Below are 19,593 nucleotides of genomic sequence, written 5' to 3' on the forward strand. Positions count from 1 at the left end.
AACTTAAACCCACGTTGCTTTCCTATGTAAACAAGCCATTACAGCTGCTTTGCAGCTTGGATTAGTGATCAGTGTCCAGTAAATACGTTCTGAGGGTAAAAGTGATACAGGTGGGCTGAGTTTTGGAAAGATGACCTTGTGTGTTATGGGTGACTGGGGCTTACTGAAAGAAATGCAGCTCAGGAATTCAGTGTGTATCTTTCTTAGCAAAAAATAAAATAAAAAATTCCTTGTGTATCTTTCTTGTAAAAACAAGAAATTGATGAGTGCTTGATAGCACCTCACTTGGAGGTGTTCAACTTAAAATGTTCAGCTAACTTGTTTTCACATAATGCAGTCTGTTCTCTAGACACTTATTCCTAGCAATTGTGTAGTGGGCATGTATCCACGCAGTGTGTTTGTTCTTAATTATGATGTTAATGTTTCTTCCATTTGAATATTATTACAGGGGATCCCAAAATGCCGTAAAGAATTTGACTGAAATTCCAGTCATCTCTGGGGCAGGTTTGTTTACTCGTGGAACTTTACATCTTACAATAAGGAAGGGAGATTAAGAGGTTTGAGTAAGATGAATTGTTTCTAATTTCACATAGCCAGCAATTAAAACAATGACAGTGCTTCTCCCATATCTGTAGACCCTTGCCTCTGTGCAAGAGGAGGTGTCTGTCATAGCAGCTACAGGGAAATCTTTAATTAGTTCTTGGTCTCTGAATGCAATGAGACCTAATAATTCTGCCAATTACTTTCTCGTACTGCGAGTGCCAATTTCCAACCTTAGAGGAGCCCACACATGCATCTGTCAGCTTCAGTTCACATGTATCCAAGAGCAGGAAAATGTAACTGGCTATTGAGACTGTCCGATTGAATGGAGGAAATGCTTTGAGTCAGGCTGGCTTGCTGCCTGCTGAGTCTTGTGAGTTTCTTCTCTGTTATTATATACAAGATGGCAACAGCTATTCAGATGATAGTACAAACAGCTTCCATCTCTGGCCAGAGCCAACATCTTGGAGTCAGTCACAATAAGATGTGCAAGATCATCAGGATGCAACTGCAGCATTCCCCTCTCCCTTTCCCCCCTGCTGTGCTTCACACTCCACAACTACAAATGGCTAATGGACCCTGGTCTCCTTCCTGGCCATGTGAATTTTCTTTCTGTGCTGGTAGATGTGAAGTACAGAGCCATATGGCTGTCTCTGCACTACGCCGGGGGTGGGGAGCAATCCTCTGGCACGTATCCTGCCTGAGTGAGTAGCTTGCAGTCATCTTCCTGCAGTTCTCCATGCAAGCGGTGTGACTTGGTTAGGCACGGCAGCACCAAGCAGGGGTAGCTAGCCCCGTGTCTGCGACATTCCCTAGCCAACACTGAGCATCCCTGTTTTGCTTCCTACAGCTAGTCTTAGTGCTTCTACAACTTTGCTACCTCTCCTTGGCCTTATGGATTAATGTGCAGCCTGTAAGCACATCTTACAGAACCTATATTATGCTGCTGAGAGTTTTGTCTTCCCTTTTTCCTCTTATAGGTGAGGGGAGATAAGAGAAATGTAAGCCTCTTGAGATCAGACAAGCTTTCAATATAGTATTTCACAAACTCTTTCCCGTTTCGATGTGTGTTGGCTCTTTCTCTCCCCCCCTAAGTCTGGAAAGCTAGAAAGAGAAGCCCTTTCCCCCCCTTGGCCAGGATGCTGTTCAGCCACAGCACATACTGCCGGATTGCTAACATATGGGCAGAAGGCTCAGCCAAAGTTCTGAGAGGCTCAGCCCTTGGCAGCTTGTTCCTCATTTTCCTGTCTCTACATTCAGGAAATGAAGTCAGAGTGTTGATATAAAACAGGCTGGACTGAAAACTGAGAAGCTGGAAAGACTTGGGGGGGTGGACGGGACTTAAAGGGGGGAGGTGTGGGGAGATGGAGAGCAGCAGGGGCTCGTTACGCTGTGTGCAATATATGTGGGCTGGGGGTTGTTGCCTTGCAGCAGCGCCCTCCAATTTGATTGCTTTTTTTCTACCTTGAAGCCAGAGGACTAAAGTTTCATGCTGGCAGGCAGTTAGATGGGTGTATGGAAAGATCAGCACGTAGAGACAGTGTTGTCTTGATCGTGTAGCAGCATTTATACGAGAGCTCAGAAGGAGTGAAAGTTGAAACTCTGGCAAAGAGCATGCGTTTCTGTATCAGGATGTGGGATTCCCTTACTATTTGATTATTTCTTATCCCTGAAGAATGACTTCATTCCGTAGAAATCTAGCAATAATGTGGTTCTAATGCTACAGAATGATTTTTCCCAGACAGCATTCTCGTCTGTTATTTTTTGACTAGCTCAGACTCCGGTTGATGTAGGGAGTTCCAGTGAAGTGAGACTGCAATGGGATGGGCTCGTCTTGCCTAGGGAGTCAGCAGTGAGTGTACTTCGCTTCTGGGTCACTAGTTCAACCTAACCTAGCATAATAATAACTGAAAGCAGTAGAAAGCTGGAAGCTGTTTGGCTTATAGAGCCCAACGTGGTCTCTGTGGTTCTGAGACCAGCACCTGGATGACAGATGTCTCCTCACAAAAGTGCTTGCCTACCTCCCTGTTAATATTCAAAAATCCAGGGAAGCTTGCCTGGAATAGTTTTCCTCCTTTGAAACCCAATATATTTTGTGGGAGGGAATGGAGAGTTTAGCAGCTACCCAAGTCATCTCTGTTTTAGATGTCACTTACTCCAAGGATATTCTTGTTGCATAAAACTAGTAATTGGCTGGTATAGTTTAATCTTCGGGGCTCGCCTGAACTGTGTCACGTCTGGTATTCTTAACAAAATTGATTTAACTGAAACTTAGGAGGGCATTAAGGTTGGTCTTGCTCTCCTGTGTGTGTTTGAGCTCAGCAGCTTTGTCATCTTTATCTGCTGCTCTGCCCTGCCCTTGTCTTCTAGCTGGATCTTTAGGGTCTCTGCTCACTGACAATCTTGCTTTTCATTCTCATTTCCCACAAGAGCAATCTCACTTTCTCGTTTCCAATCAAGAAAGGCCTACCGACCCTAGATGCTCACAAGGGAACAGCCACATATGCATGCTTACACAGACAAGTATGCTCTGTTTCTTCTTGAGTCTTGGATAGCTGTGTTCTGCCTTTTGGAGACCAGTGTGATGGCTCCCCCTCTTGTTGTTTTGGTGTATAGTATCTAGCTGGAACAGGATGCTCAAAATGAGGACTCTAAACCAAACTCCCTATGTTAATTTGCTGTCGATTCAGATTTGAAACTAAGCAGGGAGAATGATTTCTGACTTCGCTTCTGGATGTGAGTATCAAAATTAAGATCGAGTTTCTTTCTTTAAAAGATGATACCTAGGACTGAAAATGTTGCATTTGTCTTTTGGATGCCTTGTTCTATTCCTAGCTGGAGGTACCTCGTAGGAACTGGTACAGGAAGCTTATAGATCCTGTTACTCTGAAAAATGGGTCCCTTTAAAATTCCAGGTGACCAGTCTGACAGCTTTAGGCTGTGGCTTTTAACAGTCACCAGGCAGTAAAGTTCCCATATTACTTAAGCTTCTAACTATTCAGTGCATGAGATTTCTGTTAATAATAATTATTTGTCTTTCTCAACACAGGAGGCCTTCAGGTAGCCTTACAGTATCCTTTATTGTAGTCAGACTTACTCTTTGCTCTTTTGGTGTGTATTTATTATTGCTTAAATAATACTGTACTGGGTACTGTGAGCCCTTTTAAAGTGTAGGACAGTGACAGGATGAAATAAGTCACTTTCTCTAAAGGGATGAGTTTAAGTTGATATAGTCCCTAATGTGTGTCAAAACAGCTTCTCTATCACACGCCTGGCTTTTCTTGAACACCAATCAGAGGTTTTTAGTGACTTAAAAATAAAATTTTAAAAAAAAGAAAGAAAGGAACACTGAGATGACAACAGTGGGCTGTGAGGGCTGCATATGACTGACTGGATGTGGCAAGAGAGCTCATACTGAGCCCTCCTTGCCCAACAATTGTGGTGTAAAACAGAGCAAGCAGTAACCTCTCTGTGAGTCTTTGGGATGGGGCCAGCATGTCCCCAGTGCTGATAGTCCCTGAGGAGATGCTGCAGCAAGGTATGGGAGGTCTGTTTGTGAGGGACATAGGGAAATGACGCTCGAAGACCAAGCACTTTCTTACCAGCAGTTTTGGGAGGTGGAGGGAATGGGGCTTGAAGCACACTACTCTTGGTGCAGTGTCATGCATTGAGGAGCTCTTTGGCTGGCTTTTCAGTGTTGGTAAGTGAGGCTGAGGGAGCTCTGGTCGAGGTGAGGCTTTTTGTGTGGTGGATGCCTGCAGTTCTGTGTGAATGACTGAAGGGTAACAGGAAAACTTGTCTGCTGTGCCCAGCCTGAGTTGGGAGTGCTTCCCAGTGCCTCCCTGGTGGTGTGCAGCCTGCCTTGCTGACAGCCTCCTCTCTGCTGTCTGAACAGAGGCTTCACCTGGAGCAGCGAGTGACTTGTTACTGATCCCCTTTTTCAGGAGAAGGAGAAGAAGTACATGCTGCCAGTGGATAACCTGAAACTGCGAGATGTTGAGAAGGGATTCATGTCCAGCAAGCACATCTTTGCTCTCTTCAACACTGAACAGAGGTAAGCTCACACCTCAACACCAAACAATTGATACACACATCTTCCTTTGGTGGCTGTCCTTTAAAACTAATTGTTGAGGAGATAGGTGACTTTTAAAGAGACGTATAGCTTCATTTCTTCTGGTCTTAGAACTGTTTGCCAATTCATTCACCAGTTTGTGGTCTGCAGTGTGAGCTTCAGCTATTTATTGTGGCTGTGTGGCCATGGTTGCCATATTTATTATCAAACATTACTGTTCTTAGTGAGCAAATAGGGAAATCCATAACAGACAAAGGGAAACAGGTTGATTGAAGTCCAGTAGTGAGCAAAATTGAAAAGGGAGTATCTTTTAGTCCCTGTTGAAACTGGGGCTTTTTAGGGTAAGGCCAGAGGTTTGAGGGAGTAACCGATGTGGGGGCAGCCTTGTTAATGAAAAACTTATTTACTGGTCCCTCTGCAAGGACATCAGAAGGATGTTAGCAAGTAATCTGCCTGAAAATGATGGGAAGATACCCTAGCCATTTGACACTTTGGTCAAATATGGGCAACAGCCTCTTTTGCAGTGGATAAGAGTAAAATGTTTGTCTTCCTCTCAGAAATGTTTACAAGGATTACCGGCAGCTGGAGCTGGCCTGTGAGACCCAGGAGGAAGTGGATAGCTGGAAGGCTTCCTTCCTTCGTGCAGGGGTCTACCCAGAACGTGTTGGGGTAAGTTAAAGCAATAATAATGGGATGGGAAGGAACACAGTATGTATCTTAAGGATAGCTGCGTACTCTTATGATAAAAATAAGTCTATGAAGGTTGTGTCTTTTTCCTGAGGTGGGGATATTTTAGAACAAATCTAAATTTTTGATATGTGCTGATGCTTCCTTCAAGGAAGCTTGGGATGTAGTAACTGGCAACCTCAGATGGGAGGCAAAGTAGTCAAAGACTGCCTTGATGAGCCCTCCTAGCTCTCCTGTTCTGCAGGCAGTAAATCCCTAGTACAAGGATGCTTAACTACCTGACTACTAAGTGGTATGTGTCTGCTGAGCAAAGGTACCATTGCTTCTTGGTACCATTTGTTGCATGGCATTGTTAGGAGCTTCACAACTTTTTTTTTGTATAGTTCGCCCATTCCTTGCCTTTCCCAATTGGGAAGGGATTTTCTTTTTTCCTTCTCTTCACATAGCCTTGTTCTGCAGCACTTGCAGTCAGCATTCTGCTCTCCTTTAAAAGAGAACTGTGGTACGAGTTCCTGTTTGAAGCTTTCCTGTTTCTCAGTGTGAGAAGCTGCTGCTATAAATACTTTTCCCATTAGAAAAGTGATAATTGCTTATCTGTTTGTATTTGTTGCTTCCAATAGACTTCTTGCATGCATCCTTCCTGTTACACTTCAAGATTATATTTCTGCCTTAATGCATTTCCTGACAAAGTGATGTGATATTTTATAAATAAATGAAATTAGGGACTCTGGGCCTTATCAGTGATGTGACTTCAAATCGACTTTGGACCAGACTGGGCCTCTTAAACGTACACTCATAAAGGATGTGTGCCACCTATTGGTGAGCAAATGGAGTGGCTCCACATAGGAATACTGATCTCTATTTTGACAGTCTCAAAACATTATGTAAAGAATAAAAAGTAACGATAGTAGGTAAGTATAAATTGCACTGTACTGCTGATAACGCAATTTCCTTTGCAGAGCATTCCATTCTGATTTTCATTTTAACTAAGCAATTCACTTGTTCTCCTTCCAGAGTAACTTAAGTGTTTATACATTTTTAGTGGGATTGGTTTTGTCTGCTCAGTGCTAAATTAAGATTTTCTTTAAATTCTAAGATCAGCTAAAAATCTTTTTTCATTTTTGTCCTTTTTTATTTTATTTTTTTCATGTGTGCTCAAACTGGCCTGCCAGGACAAGGACAAAGTAAGTGACCTTCTCTGTGTTGTCCCCTGGGGCTCTCACTGGATAGTTCTTTTTTTTTTTCTTTTGTCACAATTTCCCAAGAGGCATTTTTCTTCTCTTTGTACTTCATGTTGGATCCTGCTGTTTGTTTGTTCTTGGTTTGAGTTTTCCTTTTTTTTCTTTCTTTTTGTATGATTTCTGAATCTTGGTGAAAATCTTTTTTTTTGACCCTCTTTTTGAGTCATCTTGTTTGACTTCCACTTCCTTTACCTCATGTTTCTTACTAAGGTTTTCCATTTATTCATTATGTAAGATCTTCCTCAGAAAAGCTCAGATGCTCAAAGGAATTTGCCCTTTCTCATATATTTTGTTCCCTGAAGCAGAAGCTGATAAGCAATTTCCTACACTGCTGCAAATCAGTCAGCCTGGAATGGTTTAAGAGATTTTTTTCCTTTTAAAAATCAAGTTTTTAAATAAGCATTGAAAAAGGCAGCAAAGGCTTTCATGGTCTGTTACTTTGAAATTGATCTCAAATGAGTGAGTTCTGGCAATTGCCTACTGTCAAACAGCATGCTCTGGGTTTTACTTTACAGAAATCTAAACAATGAATTTCAGGAAGACAGGGCAAGATTCTTCTGCTTTGTGTGGAAGAAAAGGTGCTCGGAACCGTGATGTAGAATTTGCAGTTAGTGATCTGGAAGGTTTTCTAGGTTATTCCACCTCCTACTTGCAGTCTGAGCAGTTACTTTACCTCTCCAGATAAGTTTCCTCATTGTATAATGAGGGTAAGGATGATGTATGTTGGAGAGCCTGTAAGGCTTAATTTATGGTAAGTGATTCTTAGGTCTGAACTGAATCTGAGCATGGAAAGCTGAGCTCAAATGAAAAACCTTCCATGAAGCTGTAAACACTAAAAGTAAAAATATAGCTTTGAGTATGCACTAGAGTCATAGCCTGTGAACGTTAGCCAGGAGTCCCTGTTGCCTTTTACCTTTGGTGTAGTAACTTTGCACTAAAAGAGCAGCTTTACTGTTAAAATTCCTCAGCTCTGAGCTGGAGAAGTATATACAGGCTGAACTGCGTACTGACAATCACAGCCCAAAATGCAAGTGTAAGTTTTATTGCATGCTCTTCCTTTGTTTCCCTCTGTCCTCACTGAACTGTCATGAAAAAATAATTTTGTATTGCATTTGAAGAACTGCCCTGTTTCTGCCTCTCTCTGCAGGCCAGCGAAGCAGAGGAGAATGGATCAGACAGTTTCATGCACTCCATGGACCCTCAGCTGGAGAGACAAGTGGAAACAATCAGGAATCTGGTGGATTCCTACATGGCAATTGTCAACAAAACCATCAGAGACCTCATGCCGAAGACAATCATGCACCTCATGATAAACAATGTACTTATCCCACTGGTTGATAGAGGTGGAGAGCCATAGGGAAGGGGAAAAGTAGGGAGGGTATGAAAAACTGAAGGCAGCTTGAAAGGAGGTTGAGGTGGGGGGCAGAATGGAGTGGTCTGGGACACAGTGGCAACTGATTCCCTCTGTTCTGTTCCTCTGCAGACCAAGGACTTCATCCACTCAGAGCTGCTGGCGAACCTGTATTCCTGTGGTGACCAGAATACGCTGATGGAGGAATCAGCAGAGCAGGCCCAGCGACGTGATGAAATGCTGCGCATGTACCATGCCCTGAAAGAGGCCCTCAACATCATCGGGGACATCAACACCAGCACTATCAGCACCCCAATGCCCCCACCGGTGGACGACTCTTGGCTGCAGGTGCAGAGCGTACCATCTGGACGCAGGTACCAGAGGCTCAGGGGGAGAGCCCCACAGACCTGCCTGATGCCTCTTTAGTGGCTAGCTGGGGCCTCCTACTGAGACAGGGAGTCCTTCTCTTCTTCTCTTCTCCCTGTGGATGAAGAGTTCTGGGTGTTTGCGTTGGGAAGCTTCTATGCCTTGAAAGCTATGTAGGGCTGCTATATCTTTATGGAAGATGTGGAAGCTGCTAAACCTATAGGTTAGATGGGGCCTGAAGCAGCTTTGAAGGTAACTGAAACCTGGCACAGCTCTTGAGAGCCAAGGGTAGTGCTTAAAGTGACACAAAACTGAAGAAGGACCACTGAAGGCAGCATATGGGGACCTGGTGGTAAAACAGGAGGAGTTCCAGGCCTGTTGTTGCAGTTGAATTTCTCTGTTTGTCAGGTCTCCTACGTCCAGCCCCACGCCGCAAAGGAGAGCTCCCGCTGTGCCACCAGCCAGACCTGGGTCTCGAGGCCCAGCTCCTGGGCCACCTCCTGCTGGTGGGTCAACACTGGGTGGTGCACCCCCTGTGCCCTCCAGGCCAGGTGCCTCTCCTGATCCCTTTGGACCCCCTCCTCAGGTTCCTTCTCGACCTAATCGTGCTCCTCCTGGTGTTCCCAGGTAAGTCCTGAAACACCGCTTTGAGGCAAGTGGGATGTGCGCAGCATTTGGGTTGCAGTTTTGACAGTACTGTGTCTGCCCAGGCCATAGAAGACAAGAGGAGTTCTTGGTTTGTGTCCAGTCCTCAGCTATTTGAACTTGGTCCATAAGCAGGAGCATCTTTGTCCACTCAGATATTATACAAATGATGCAATGCCATCGTAGCTCTTGGGAATAGAGGGGCAGCCTCTTCTGCACCAACCTCCATGCAGTGGTTGGGGGAAAAGGACCCGGTACCTGAGAGCTTTACTAAAACAAACATACCAATAATTCTGCTTGTAAGTAGGAAGTGGTCACCAGAAAATCATGGGACTAGAATTATAGTGTATGTTTCAAGACAATTCCCCTTTGTGTGGGGTTCCCCAAAGCCTGAAGTTGCCCCTCTTTTCCTGGCACAGAGGCTTTTCAAGGCAACATAGAGGGATCTTCATTTGGGATATTTAGGTGCTTTTTTGCTGTGAGACTATAGTCATATCACTAGAATGGAAGTTAATTTTTTGTAGACATTTTTGTTGCTTCTGCAGACAACTTGAATATTTTCCAGACTAAAGGGCTCAGAAGACACAGCTTTGCTTTCCCATTAGGAAACTTAATTCCTCTCCTGTTCAGTCACTTCATACACATTTCAACATAAGTGGTTATCCCCCATGCAGCCATGCACATCTTCCCGAAGAGGAGTTAGGAAGCAATCTAGAACCAAGAATGTGTTGGTACTTGGTCTCCCTGTGAGAAAGTGGAGGCAATTGCAGAATATAGAATGAGTATAACCAGAACCCCCACCCAGTGATACATGTCTGTAAGAACATTTCCCTCTTGGAAAGTGCATCCTCTTCAGTGAGTGCTGGTGCTACATGTCTGAAGCTTTGCCATGTTCTTTGAAAACACCCAACCTGTCGATAGGTGGTGATGGTATATACCCTTGTGGTAGCGCCCCACAAACTGCCTGTTTGGAGAAGTGTTCTCTGTCAGGTTGTATCCAGCCCAGAAGCTGGTGAATCTAAAGAAATGACAAATCAGTTACTGACTCTGGTGTGTGCAAATGGTTTTACTTTCTTGGTGCCTCTGCCCCAGTTCTCCCTACATACCTTGATGCAGCTCCCACAGTAACCTGTCCACACATGCCTCAGTATTGCCATAGGTAGCACCTATGGATGTCAGCATGCTTTTGCTGTGTATTTTTGGCTCTTGCTTCTTGTGACCCTGCTTTTCCATATAGTGTTATTTTGTGGTTTTGTTCTTAGTATACTTCTTAAACTTTGTTCTGTCTCCATCTTCTGTCACGGTTTCATTTCTTCACTCATGAAAAATATTCTATATACCTGATTGTCATGATAGGATCCCCCAAATGACTGAAATTAATTGGCTTTTTATTTTATTTTATTTTTTTTGGAAGAAATGATGTAGCCTACTTTACTGGCTTTTCTGCCATTTGCATGAAATAGAAAGGTTTAAGGAAAGGTAGGGAACTGCACTGGCGCAGAAGAAAGTGCTTCATACTTAGCAATCCCTTGCTTTAGAAGGAGAGATAGTAGGTTGAATTGCATGCTACTGACTGCCCTGATCTGGAGTTGAGAAAGTAATTCCTGAAGTTGTGAAGTGAAGAAGTTCTCATGCTCTTTCTCTGATCCCCCTCTCTGATTCTTCCAGTCGTTCATAGACTCCTCCGGATCCTGATACCAGCTTGTCATTTGAGTTCACTGATGAATGGAGAATTTCCAATGACAAGGGACTCTTTCTCTTCTTCTCCTGTATATAGAATAAGAATGTTCCCTGCTAGCACTTGGACTCGGGTCCTTCTGCCATGGGTGAACGAATGCCATCTCCACTTTTGCTTTTTTAATACCCATCTTTTCCCTTGCTAACTGGGCTACACTATTTTGTGTGTGTGAGAGAAACAAAGCCCTTGTAGATGGCATGAGTGGGCTGTGCTCTAGGAGTTGGTGCTCTGCGGTGAACTGGAAGTGCATGGTGGTGGCTGGGTGTACTTAGTGTGCATGTGCACATTGATACCTGTGTAGAAGTTCAGCTGTGTGTTTGTGCCTCCAGTTTGTGTGAGCATCTGATTTTATGGATGATGAACTTAAAGACAAATGTTGTTCCACTTTTCTCATAAATACAATTGCATAGACATGTGTTCACATACAAACACCACATGGTCCATTTTCTTACATGGGATGGTCTTTCTGCATATGATTAAGTACTCTTCAAACTGGCTTTGCACCCTGCCTCTGTACTTAGCGTTTATTCAATCTACTACAGAAGTCCATATTACCAGATGGAGCTCCTCCATTTAGGAGCTGAAAGCTGCAAATAATAGAAGGTCCTGTCTGTGTAATGAAGGACTGTGTGTATTAGGACTGTATGCTCATTTGGGGTATTTAGAAGGATTTGGTCTGAGAGAAAACCATAAAGGTATCCTACCAGGCACTTAGTCTCAAGTTCAAACTTCTTTGACAAAAACTATAGGTGAAAGTTCAGGCAAGTTCAAAGGAGAAATAAGAAACTTAAATGAGAACGACTTAACCACTGGAAAAATCTGTTGAAGGCAGTAGTGAGTTCTCTGTTCGTTGGTATGTCTGAGGAAAAAAATTCAAGTGATTGGATCACGGTAAACAACTTCACATTTTTATCACTTGAGTTACTCATTAGGTGAAAGGAGCTGATCTTATAATTAGTGACCTTTTAAATGTCTTCCCCTGTCTCCCTCTTCTGGGTAGTACTCAGTGCTCAGTATGGCATGTTACCTCCCTCTTTCCTGAGCTGTCTGTTTTGACTCTAACACTTAATATGGTCAGAAAAATACGAATTCTCAATGAGACAAGTCGACCCACCTGTGCCCAGCTGCCTGGTGCTGAGACCTAGGTATGCTCCAGGCTGAGCAAGTGTGAATGTATTTGGGGTCTCTGGATGTGTGTGAATAGAGTTGTGTCTCCAGCTGGGTGGGAGAGTGAGCAGCAGCTGGTGGTGTGTGAAGAGAGAAATGGATCTGAGCACGCCCTCGTGCACAGCAGGGTTCTGGATGTGTGTAAAGATGAGGCTGTGAATGTGTGCGAAGTCCTGCATGACTGAGTGCAGCCCTACCCAGCAGTGCACACTCGTGTGGTGTTCTGGGAGGGGGGGCATGTGAATGTGGCTCTGTGCAAGTGCATGTCTATCTCTGTTCCGCCTTCCTGACAGTCTGTGTGGCCTCTGCCTTGAACTGTCTGAACTGCCATGTTGATTTCATGTTGTCTTTCAGAATCACTATCAGTGACCCCTGAGGACTGGCAGCCACGGTACGTTTTGCACTCTCCCTGCAATGCATGAGTCACTGTGTCCCCATCCTCCATCACTTTGCTCTGCAGCTTAGCACTGCTGCCGTGTTCTTGTATTAGTAAGAGTCCCTTGTCCAATGAACCACCTCTGCCAGGATCTCATAAAGGGAGGAGTCTTGAACAGAAAAGCTGGCTGATCAGAGACAGCGCAGCTGCTTGAGCTGCAGGAGCTGGGAAAGCCTCCCTACCTGATGTAGGGTTACTAGAGGACCCGTTCTCTGCTTCCAGGTAGAGGAGCTGGGATGGGGGAATGAGTGCTGGCAATAAGGTCTAAACAGCGTGTTTTTCATTTGGCTTATATCCACATTAAGTGGGAGACTAACAGAGTGAATTCTGTTTTGATCTTGTCAGCTGTGTTAAGGGTGAGATAGAGACTTGGGGAGCTGTTAGTTCAGACTCCTCTGCTTATATTCAAACATCTGGCTGGAGAAGTGCTCCCTTCCTCTCTGTGTCCCTAGTGCTCATGGAAGGCAGGAGGAGTTTGGGTCATTAACAGCAGGACTTCCATGCCTGAGTACGGGATGCCTCTGACACTGAATGTTCCCTGTTATCCTTGCATCCCATGATGCCAGTTAGAAGTAAACTCCCTTTGCTCATTCTCCACTTGACCCTCTACCTTTTTCATTATTCTTCTGCCTCCGTTCAAGCTGCCTTCCCTCCTCTGCCACTGCAAGAGGGAAGGGTTTAGTGATCTGTGTCCTCCCCTAACCTCTGCCCCAGGTTCCTGCCTGCTTCCCTTTCCCATCTCCCTGTGTTTTGCAGCCTTGTACGTGCTCAGTGACATAGCAGGCTACTGGGGCAGGCTCAGTGTCTATTATGCTGGCCAGATATTCAAGGATCAGCTCTTCCTTGTGCCCTGAATGATGAGGGTGGGGGTATGAAAAAGGACGTCTTGCAAATTCTCCTCAGTCTTTTTCGTAGGAACCTCTAGCCCGTAGTAACAAAAGGGTAGAGGGGGCAGAACAGGGCAGGTGTGAGTGTTTGGGGTTCCTTCTCCCTTTCTTTGTGGACATTGTTCCTCGAAGTGAAATGTCTGAATCTGAGAGGAGTGGAGCAGCAGCTCCTTTAGTTTCCCTTGCTGCTGGTCCTGGGAGGCTGAGCTGGGGGAGTGAGCCCTGAAGTCCTAATAGGAATAGCAGCAGTTCAAGCTCCTGTGTCAGGTTAGGAGAGCTCAGGGCTAGTGGGGAGTCTACAGATTCTCAGCTAGGACCATCCCGCAGCAAATGGAGACTGCTACTGCTGCATGGAGCTGGAGCTGAGAGGTGCCACATCCCATCAAACCGATGCAGGGATTGTTCAGTGATTGACATGCTCTTTGAGGATGTCATCTGTCAGTCCTCACTGATGACATACTGCAGAGGTGTTGGAGCAAATCAGCATTTTCTAATACTCTGCCTACCGCAGACATCCCTAGCAGCTCTAGAAACATGCATCTGGGTAAAATACTGAAGGAAAGAGGCTTGCTGTTGTCTGTACCTCTTTCTGGGACTTGCTGTTATGGGGTATTTTGTTCTTAGTCTGGCATAAAGAGCACCAAGGAAATAAAAATTAAAAAGCACCCCAATTCTCTGATAGCAAGCTTTTGCAGCCCAGGGGAATGTATGTAGTGTTTTACCATCCCTGGTAGGTTCTCATTAGCAGAATTCATAATTACCCTGCTGTTTTCTGGAGATGACTAGCTCAATGTTCTACTCTGGGTATGGCTTGAAAGACTGACCCCAAGGGAGGGGACAGTGTAGCTGGTCTGCTCGGGCTCCTGCCAGGGTCTGTCTTACCTCGTACTGGAGCTTCCCCGAGAGCAGAACTCTTTCTTCTGTCAGGAGAAGAACAGATACTTTTCAGTGGTGTAAGAGGGCTTGGCTAGCAATGTAGAGAGACAAACTGAAGCAGCATTTTGGGGGTAGATGGTGCCTGAGATAACTTTTTCATCTTTTTTTTTTTTTTTTTCTGGGAAATAGTTTTCAGCCTTTGTAACCTTACAAGGCAGATCCTCCAAACACCTCAAGAAAATTTCCAGAAAACCTGAGCAGAGCTAAAACACGTAATTTTAAAAAGTGATGGTCTGACCCCTAAAATGCTATGACTGGTGAGAGGAATGAGTTATTTGCAAAACGACCAATCTAGTACATCACAAAAAGCAGCATGTCTACCAGAATATTGTTTGTGCTCCTTTGAGCCCTATTTGTTCTGGTAGGGTCAAGTGGCCTCCCTTACCAGAATGCTTTATGTAGTCCAATGGTTTCAAGTATCCTTTTTGTCTAAATCCAGAGGCTGTCAGGACAACCTGTCCAAAATCCTGAAATGCAAAAAGCCCTTCAAGTTTCTCAAAAAATGCTTTCTGACACATATAACAGCACACCGGTGTCTCACTAAGGGTTGAGCTGGAGTTTGTAAAGTTTCAATTTCAACAGTCTGTTAGTGTTCAGTGAGAGAAGGAGCCATTAATGGTTGGTATGGCCACATCTACACCATGAGCACCCTCTAGAGAGACCATACAAATCCCATATGTCATGAAGGCCCAGGATTGCAGATTCCCTAGCTGTAATTTACTGCAAGTTTTGCTTCTAGCAGATTAGCATTATTTCAGCATCCATCCAAGATAGCTGTAATTTCCAGGCTCACTCAATCCCATCATTTGCTTTACAGGAGAAGTAACTTGAGTGGCATGCTGATGACAGGGTCTTGCACTCCCAATTGACATTTTCAATCAAGGAAATAACGTTTCCAAATGTTTTTACTGTCTGAGCTTTTTAAATGTATCATTACCCAAGGCAAAGGAACAAGTGGCTGTAATTGTTTTGAGATCTGAGGCTTAATCAATATGGAGCAATAAACTCTGCTGAGGCCTAATAAACAGGACTATAGAGTTGCTCTGGTTCATTTGCTGAGATGAGGGAGCTTGCCCCAGTTTATAAGGCGATAGCTCCTCTGGTAGAAGCAATGATTATAGGTTTGCTGTCAGTGCAAAGCAAGGCCTCTCTACCTCAGACTATACTAGTACAAATATCTTCCTCTGCCTCTTTCCCTACCTTCCCCCAGGCTCCCCCTGTACTGGGAGGGCCTTCATTTCCAGCAGTCACTTGATTCTCTGTAATCTAAACTAAAGCTTGTTAGTGTGGAAATGTTCTGGTGTTAATTCAGTGACACCTGATTCTGTTTGATTAATGCAAATGCTTCCTCTTCGTTTGGCCTTTTGGTTTGCTCTTTGCATTTCAGGCAGTTTGGACTGTAAAACTACTGACTTGGTCCTGAACAATTTAATTATCACTATGGTACACAGTCATGATGCTGACACTGCAGGGAGCGTGCTTTAAAGGAAGAATGTAGGATGAACTTACCGACTTGCAGAACACCCCTTTTTCTTAGTTATTTGTAGGCTTCCTTAAAGCCTGTTGTCTGAGCCTCCTAAAGTGGTCCTTCAAGTAATGAGTTGGGAGTGACAGCAGAGGTGTTGTCTTGTACTTTCTGCTGTTTCCCCCCAGTCCTGTACAAGAAGGAGATCCTAAAACACAAGTGTCTGTCCCCTGCATGGATTGCATTGCTGCCAACATACCTAAAGTACCAGCAAAAGAGCTGAAACAGTAGCGATGCTTGAAGTACCTCTATTAAAGTCAGAAGTTGCATTGGCTGAGCCCAAGAGCTGGAGAACTAAGGCAGCAGGCTTGGCCCTTCTATCAAGGATCAGTGTCGTGTATTAGAATAGAGAGAGCTGGGCTTCAGGCAGCCTCCAGGGCAGGGGAAGTAGGTGCTCCTCCAAACCAGCCAAGACCCTCTGGCAGCGTGTCTCAGAGGACCTCATCCATGCTGTGTGACTGTCATGTGCTTGATACAGGAGCTCACTGTTGGCCATGCTTCTCAACTCTCATCCCAGAGCCAGGGCGCTCACTGGCAGTAAGTCTGCATTTCCAAATTTCCAGAGGGAAAGCAAAACTGGCTGTCCAGCAGACTGCTTGAATGGTGACCCATACTGTGCAGAAAGTCCAGTGTGAGGCCTGATAAAACATGCGAGTCTCCTGTATGGAGTTGCACTCCTGTGCAAGTTTGTGCCTCAGTGTTTTTTTTTCCTGTTGCTGGCTCAGGCGAGGTGGAGAAGCATGCGTGATTGTGACTGCGATTGCTGTGCTAACCACAGTGTGTGTTCTCTTGTTTTTGTTCTCTGCTTTTTCACAGCAGAAGGGGCCCTGCCTCACCTACTCGACCTACCATAATCCGACCGGCTGAACCGTCCCTCTTAGATCTATAACTCGAGGCTGTAGACAGCTGGCGACGAATGCCGTGCTGGCGGCTTCCCCATTCCACCCTCCCTTCCACAGCCACAGTCACTCCTCTCATCCATCCCACATCTGCCTCCCACCGCCCCTTCCTGGTGTGTCGTAAAACACTAGCCTAGTGATTGAGCTCTTCGTCTTCACTCGTGCGTCCTGTATTGCTTTGTGAGCGTAGAGTAGCCTTCATTCAGTGGCACGGATCCCTGAAGTACACAGGCTCCTTGGAGAGATCAGCCGCAGGGACATCCTTAAGTCCAAGCGGTGGCTGTCCGTCCAGTTATTTCATCTGCCTGGTCTAGCCTGGATAAGTGTCCTGCCTGCATCAGTTAGCTGTAGCACCTAGGACTGATCTGTAATTATTCTTTTCTCATAGTTAAGAAGATAAAAGTGTGACTTAGGAGCACAATGCTGTCAAACGTGACACTGTTAGGAACAGATTACGTGTCCTGTGTATTAGTTTGACTTCTAAGGTGCAAAAATTCATGTTGGGAACAGTGCAATCTACCTTATATCAAAGCGAGGCAGGGAGATGGAGAAGGGGGGAACTCAATGGATCGGCATAGTCCTCTAGAGTGAAGTCTGAGATAGCGCACACACCTCAGCGTGCAGGGAGCACACGGACCTGCTCGTGCTCAGCTCTCCGAAAGGGCTGGGGAAATCCTGCTGGTGAAGCACTGGCTCCTGCCAGCAGCTGTCTTGCATCATCATTTTTGGCTGACTTTCCTGAACCCAGCAGGGAGAGGGGAATAGATACGCTGCTCCCCCCTTGCAAATGGACAACCAAATGTTTTCAGGGAGTTTGCTTTGTAATGTTTTGTTGAAAATATTTCTGCTTTGAATAAGCACATCTCTCAGTGTTTTTGGTACTGTGGTGACTTCTTCCGTAGCCTTTTCTTGCATGTGGATGGTACGTGTTTGGGGAAACTTGTAACTGTTGTTTATCACGACTCATCTTCTTAAGGTTTGGTTTTTACTCTTCATGTTACGTGTATTAAAAATACTACAAAAAAAGACTTCAGAATTAAAAATGTATCAACCCTGTACATCTCGGATGTCATGTCTCTACCAGAAATGAGCCACCCGTGTTGCAGACTTCCAACTAGGTCTGATTCAGATTTAAGTTCTCTCTTTCCAGTGTGATTGTTATGAATTTCTGTTGTGGATCCTCTATTGTTCTGATGACAGTTCCTTTCTGTATTTTAACTATTGTTTTACTACCTCTTCCCCTCTTCCTTCCCTTCCCCCTTTTCTTTCTTGTCTTCAAATTCCAGCCGGCCGGGTAAGGCCAGTCCCTCCCGCCCGGAGAGCCCAAAACCACCATTTGACATGTAGGCCTGCTCCCTCTGAGACTCTTTGCCTGCCTCTTAGCTGTTCTGTCCTGGAATGGTCTGACTCAAACCTCACACATGGCTTGTTCTGTTTGTATTTTGTGATACACACATTATCAGATGTGACTGTAGTGAAACTGTTTTTTTTCTCTTCCCAGCTGCTTCAAAGGAGTTAAACAAGTATATTGTAGTAATGAGAAACATATCTTTACTGTTATAAATATCTATAAATATATATATATAAAGATGGAAAATCTATATATGTCCAGGTGTTTAAAGCCATTTGTGCTTCCATGTGGATTTTAGAAAATGCTTAAGTAGGGAAAGAATATCTATATACATATATATATACACCCAAAAAAAAGTTAACCAAATCCTGATGTTGAGTTTTTGAGCTGATTGTTAAATTCTCTGCTGTGTGCAGTTGGGTTAATGTACTACCCCAGACTTGTGGGTGACCTGTCTCAGTGCTGGTAGTAGCTGTGATGCAGTTTGTGATCTACCTGTCACTCTTGTTTATTGGATGAAATAAACTATCATTTCTGTATAATGAAGGACTCCACGACTAGAATAAAACCATCTCTTGCTCTTGTTCTTTCTCTGGGTGAATTTCAAACTGTTTAATTATAACCTGATCTTTTCATCCCGTAGAGTTTAAAAAGCTAGACATGCAAGCAGGTGCTCTCACTAATAGGGATGCTGGAACAGATCTGCATCAACAGTGGTGTCCAGGAGCTGCAGTTGAGTGAAACAGCTCATCACGTGCAGACGTTAACTCCCTTCCTCCATTGGAAAGTGCAGTGAGGTGCTTCAGTGACTGGACACACAGAAGGTGGGAGTTTTGCACACACAATTGCTTAGTTCTTAAAAAGGTATTTTTGTATGTGCCTATTTGTGGAACACAGCAAGCAGGCACCGAGCTGTAGTTTCTGCGGCAAGCGGTGCCTTCTGGGTCCGTATCCGAAGCACAGACTAAACAGTCTTAATGCACAGGGATGGATTCTACTTGGAATTTGCTTTTAATCTGAGGTGGCATTTCTGTCCTAGTATAAACTGGGTAAACCTGCTACTGTCTCCGTGTCAGAACAGTGCTACAGGTTTCAGGTCATGCTGTTTCTCAGCAACAACCCTGTTTCTCCCTAATTTAACACTGCTCTCCTAACAATCACAATGGATTCCTTAGGCCCCTGTGGAGCAGGGTTCCAGCACAACTACCCCAGGAAGAATCAAGGAGGTTGGGGTTTCTGACCTGCATCACTGCAATGCTGATGCCCGATTTAGTCCTGGTTGCTGTTGGCTGCAGCTGGCTGTGGTACTTGTCTAAATCTCCCTAGTAATATTTTTAATAATCTGAAGTTTTCCTCAAAGCTTCTATGTACAGTGGATATTGGTGTGGGTTGGGTGAATAGAATAGATCTCTAGTGATTTCTTCCTCTGCATCTTCTAGCTATTTCTGTCCTTGCACATTCTTGAGTTGTAATTTCAGCTTCTACGCAACTGAGCCAACAACCCAGTGCTTGTCCTACCTTGTTTCTTTTTCTTCACTGGAACTCTTCTACCTATACCTGGTACTACCCCAGGGCTGTTCTTAAAGAACATGTTATTTTAATTTAAACTAATTATTCAAGTGAGTAGTGGAATGGAGCCTTAGTTTGCAACCTCTGATCTGCTGGTTGTCAATGGTTAAGTATGTTATGATGCAAATACCAGCTACCCTGCCCAGGCAAGAGAAACTTTTACCCCTGACCTACAGCCTTGTC

The 19,593-nt window shown here is 44.6% G+C and overlaps 1 protein-coding gene across 9 annotated transcripts in view; it reads left to right on the forward strand.

Moving 5' to 3' along the window:
* Positions 1-18,150, forward strand: part of DNM1 (dynamin 1) — a gene marked incomplete at both ends in the record, with an annotated part of 66,906 nt that extends 48,756 nt beyond the window's left edge. For 2 of the 9 annotated variants that reach the window (XM_084299175.1, XM_084299176.1), the window contains 7 exons: positions 4,485-4,594; positions 5,170-5,281; positions 6,472-6,483; positions 7,688-7,858; positions 8,024-8,265; positions 8,666-8,884; positions 17,777-18,150. In XM_084299175.1, the coding sequence (XP_084155301.1) occupies positions 4,485-4,594; positions 5,170-5,281; positions 6,472-6,483; positions 7,688-7,858; positions 8,024-8,265; positions 8,666-8,884; positions 17,777-17,837 (927 nt within the window). Of the gene's footprint in view, positions 1-4,484; positions 4,595-5,169; positions 5,282-6,471; positions 6,484-7,687; positions 7,859-8,023; positions 8,266-8,665; positions 8,885-12,161; positions 12,184-16,407; positions 16,838-17,776 lie in introns of those variants that run through there. The other 7 variants (XM_084299177.1, XM_084299178.1, XM_084299171.1 and 4 more) reach the window with 5 other exon arrangements.
* Positions 18,151-19,593: the final 1,443 nt, after the last annotated feature.

This window comes from Netta rufina (assembly GCF_964035555.1).
Source record: "Netta rufina genome assembly, chromosome: 20".
NCBI classification, from domain to species: domain Eukaryota; kingdom Metazoa; phylum Chordata; class Aves; order Anseriformes; family Anatidae; genus Netta; species Netta rufina.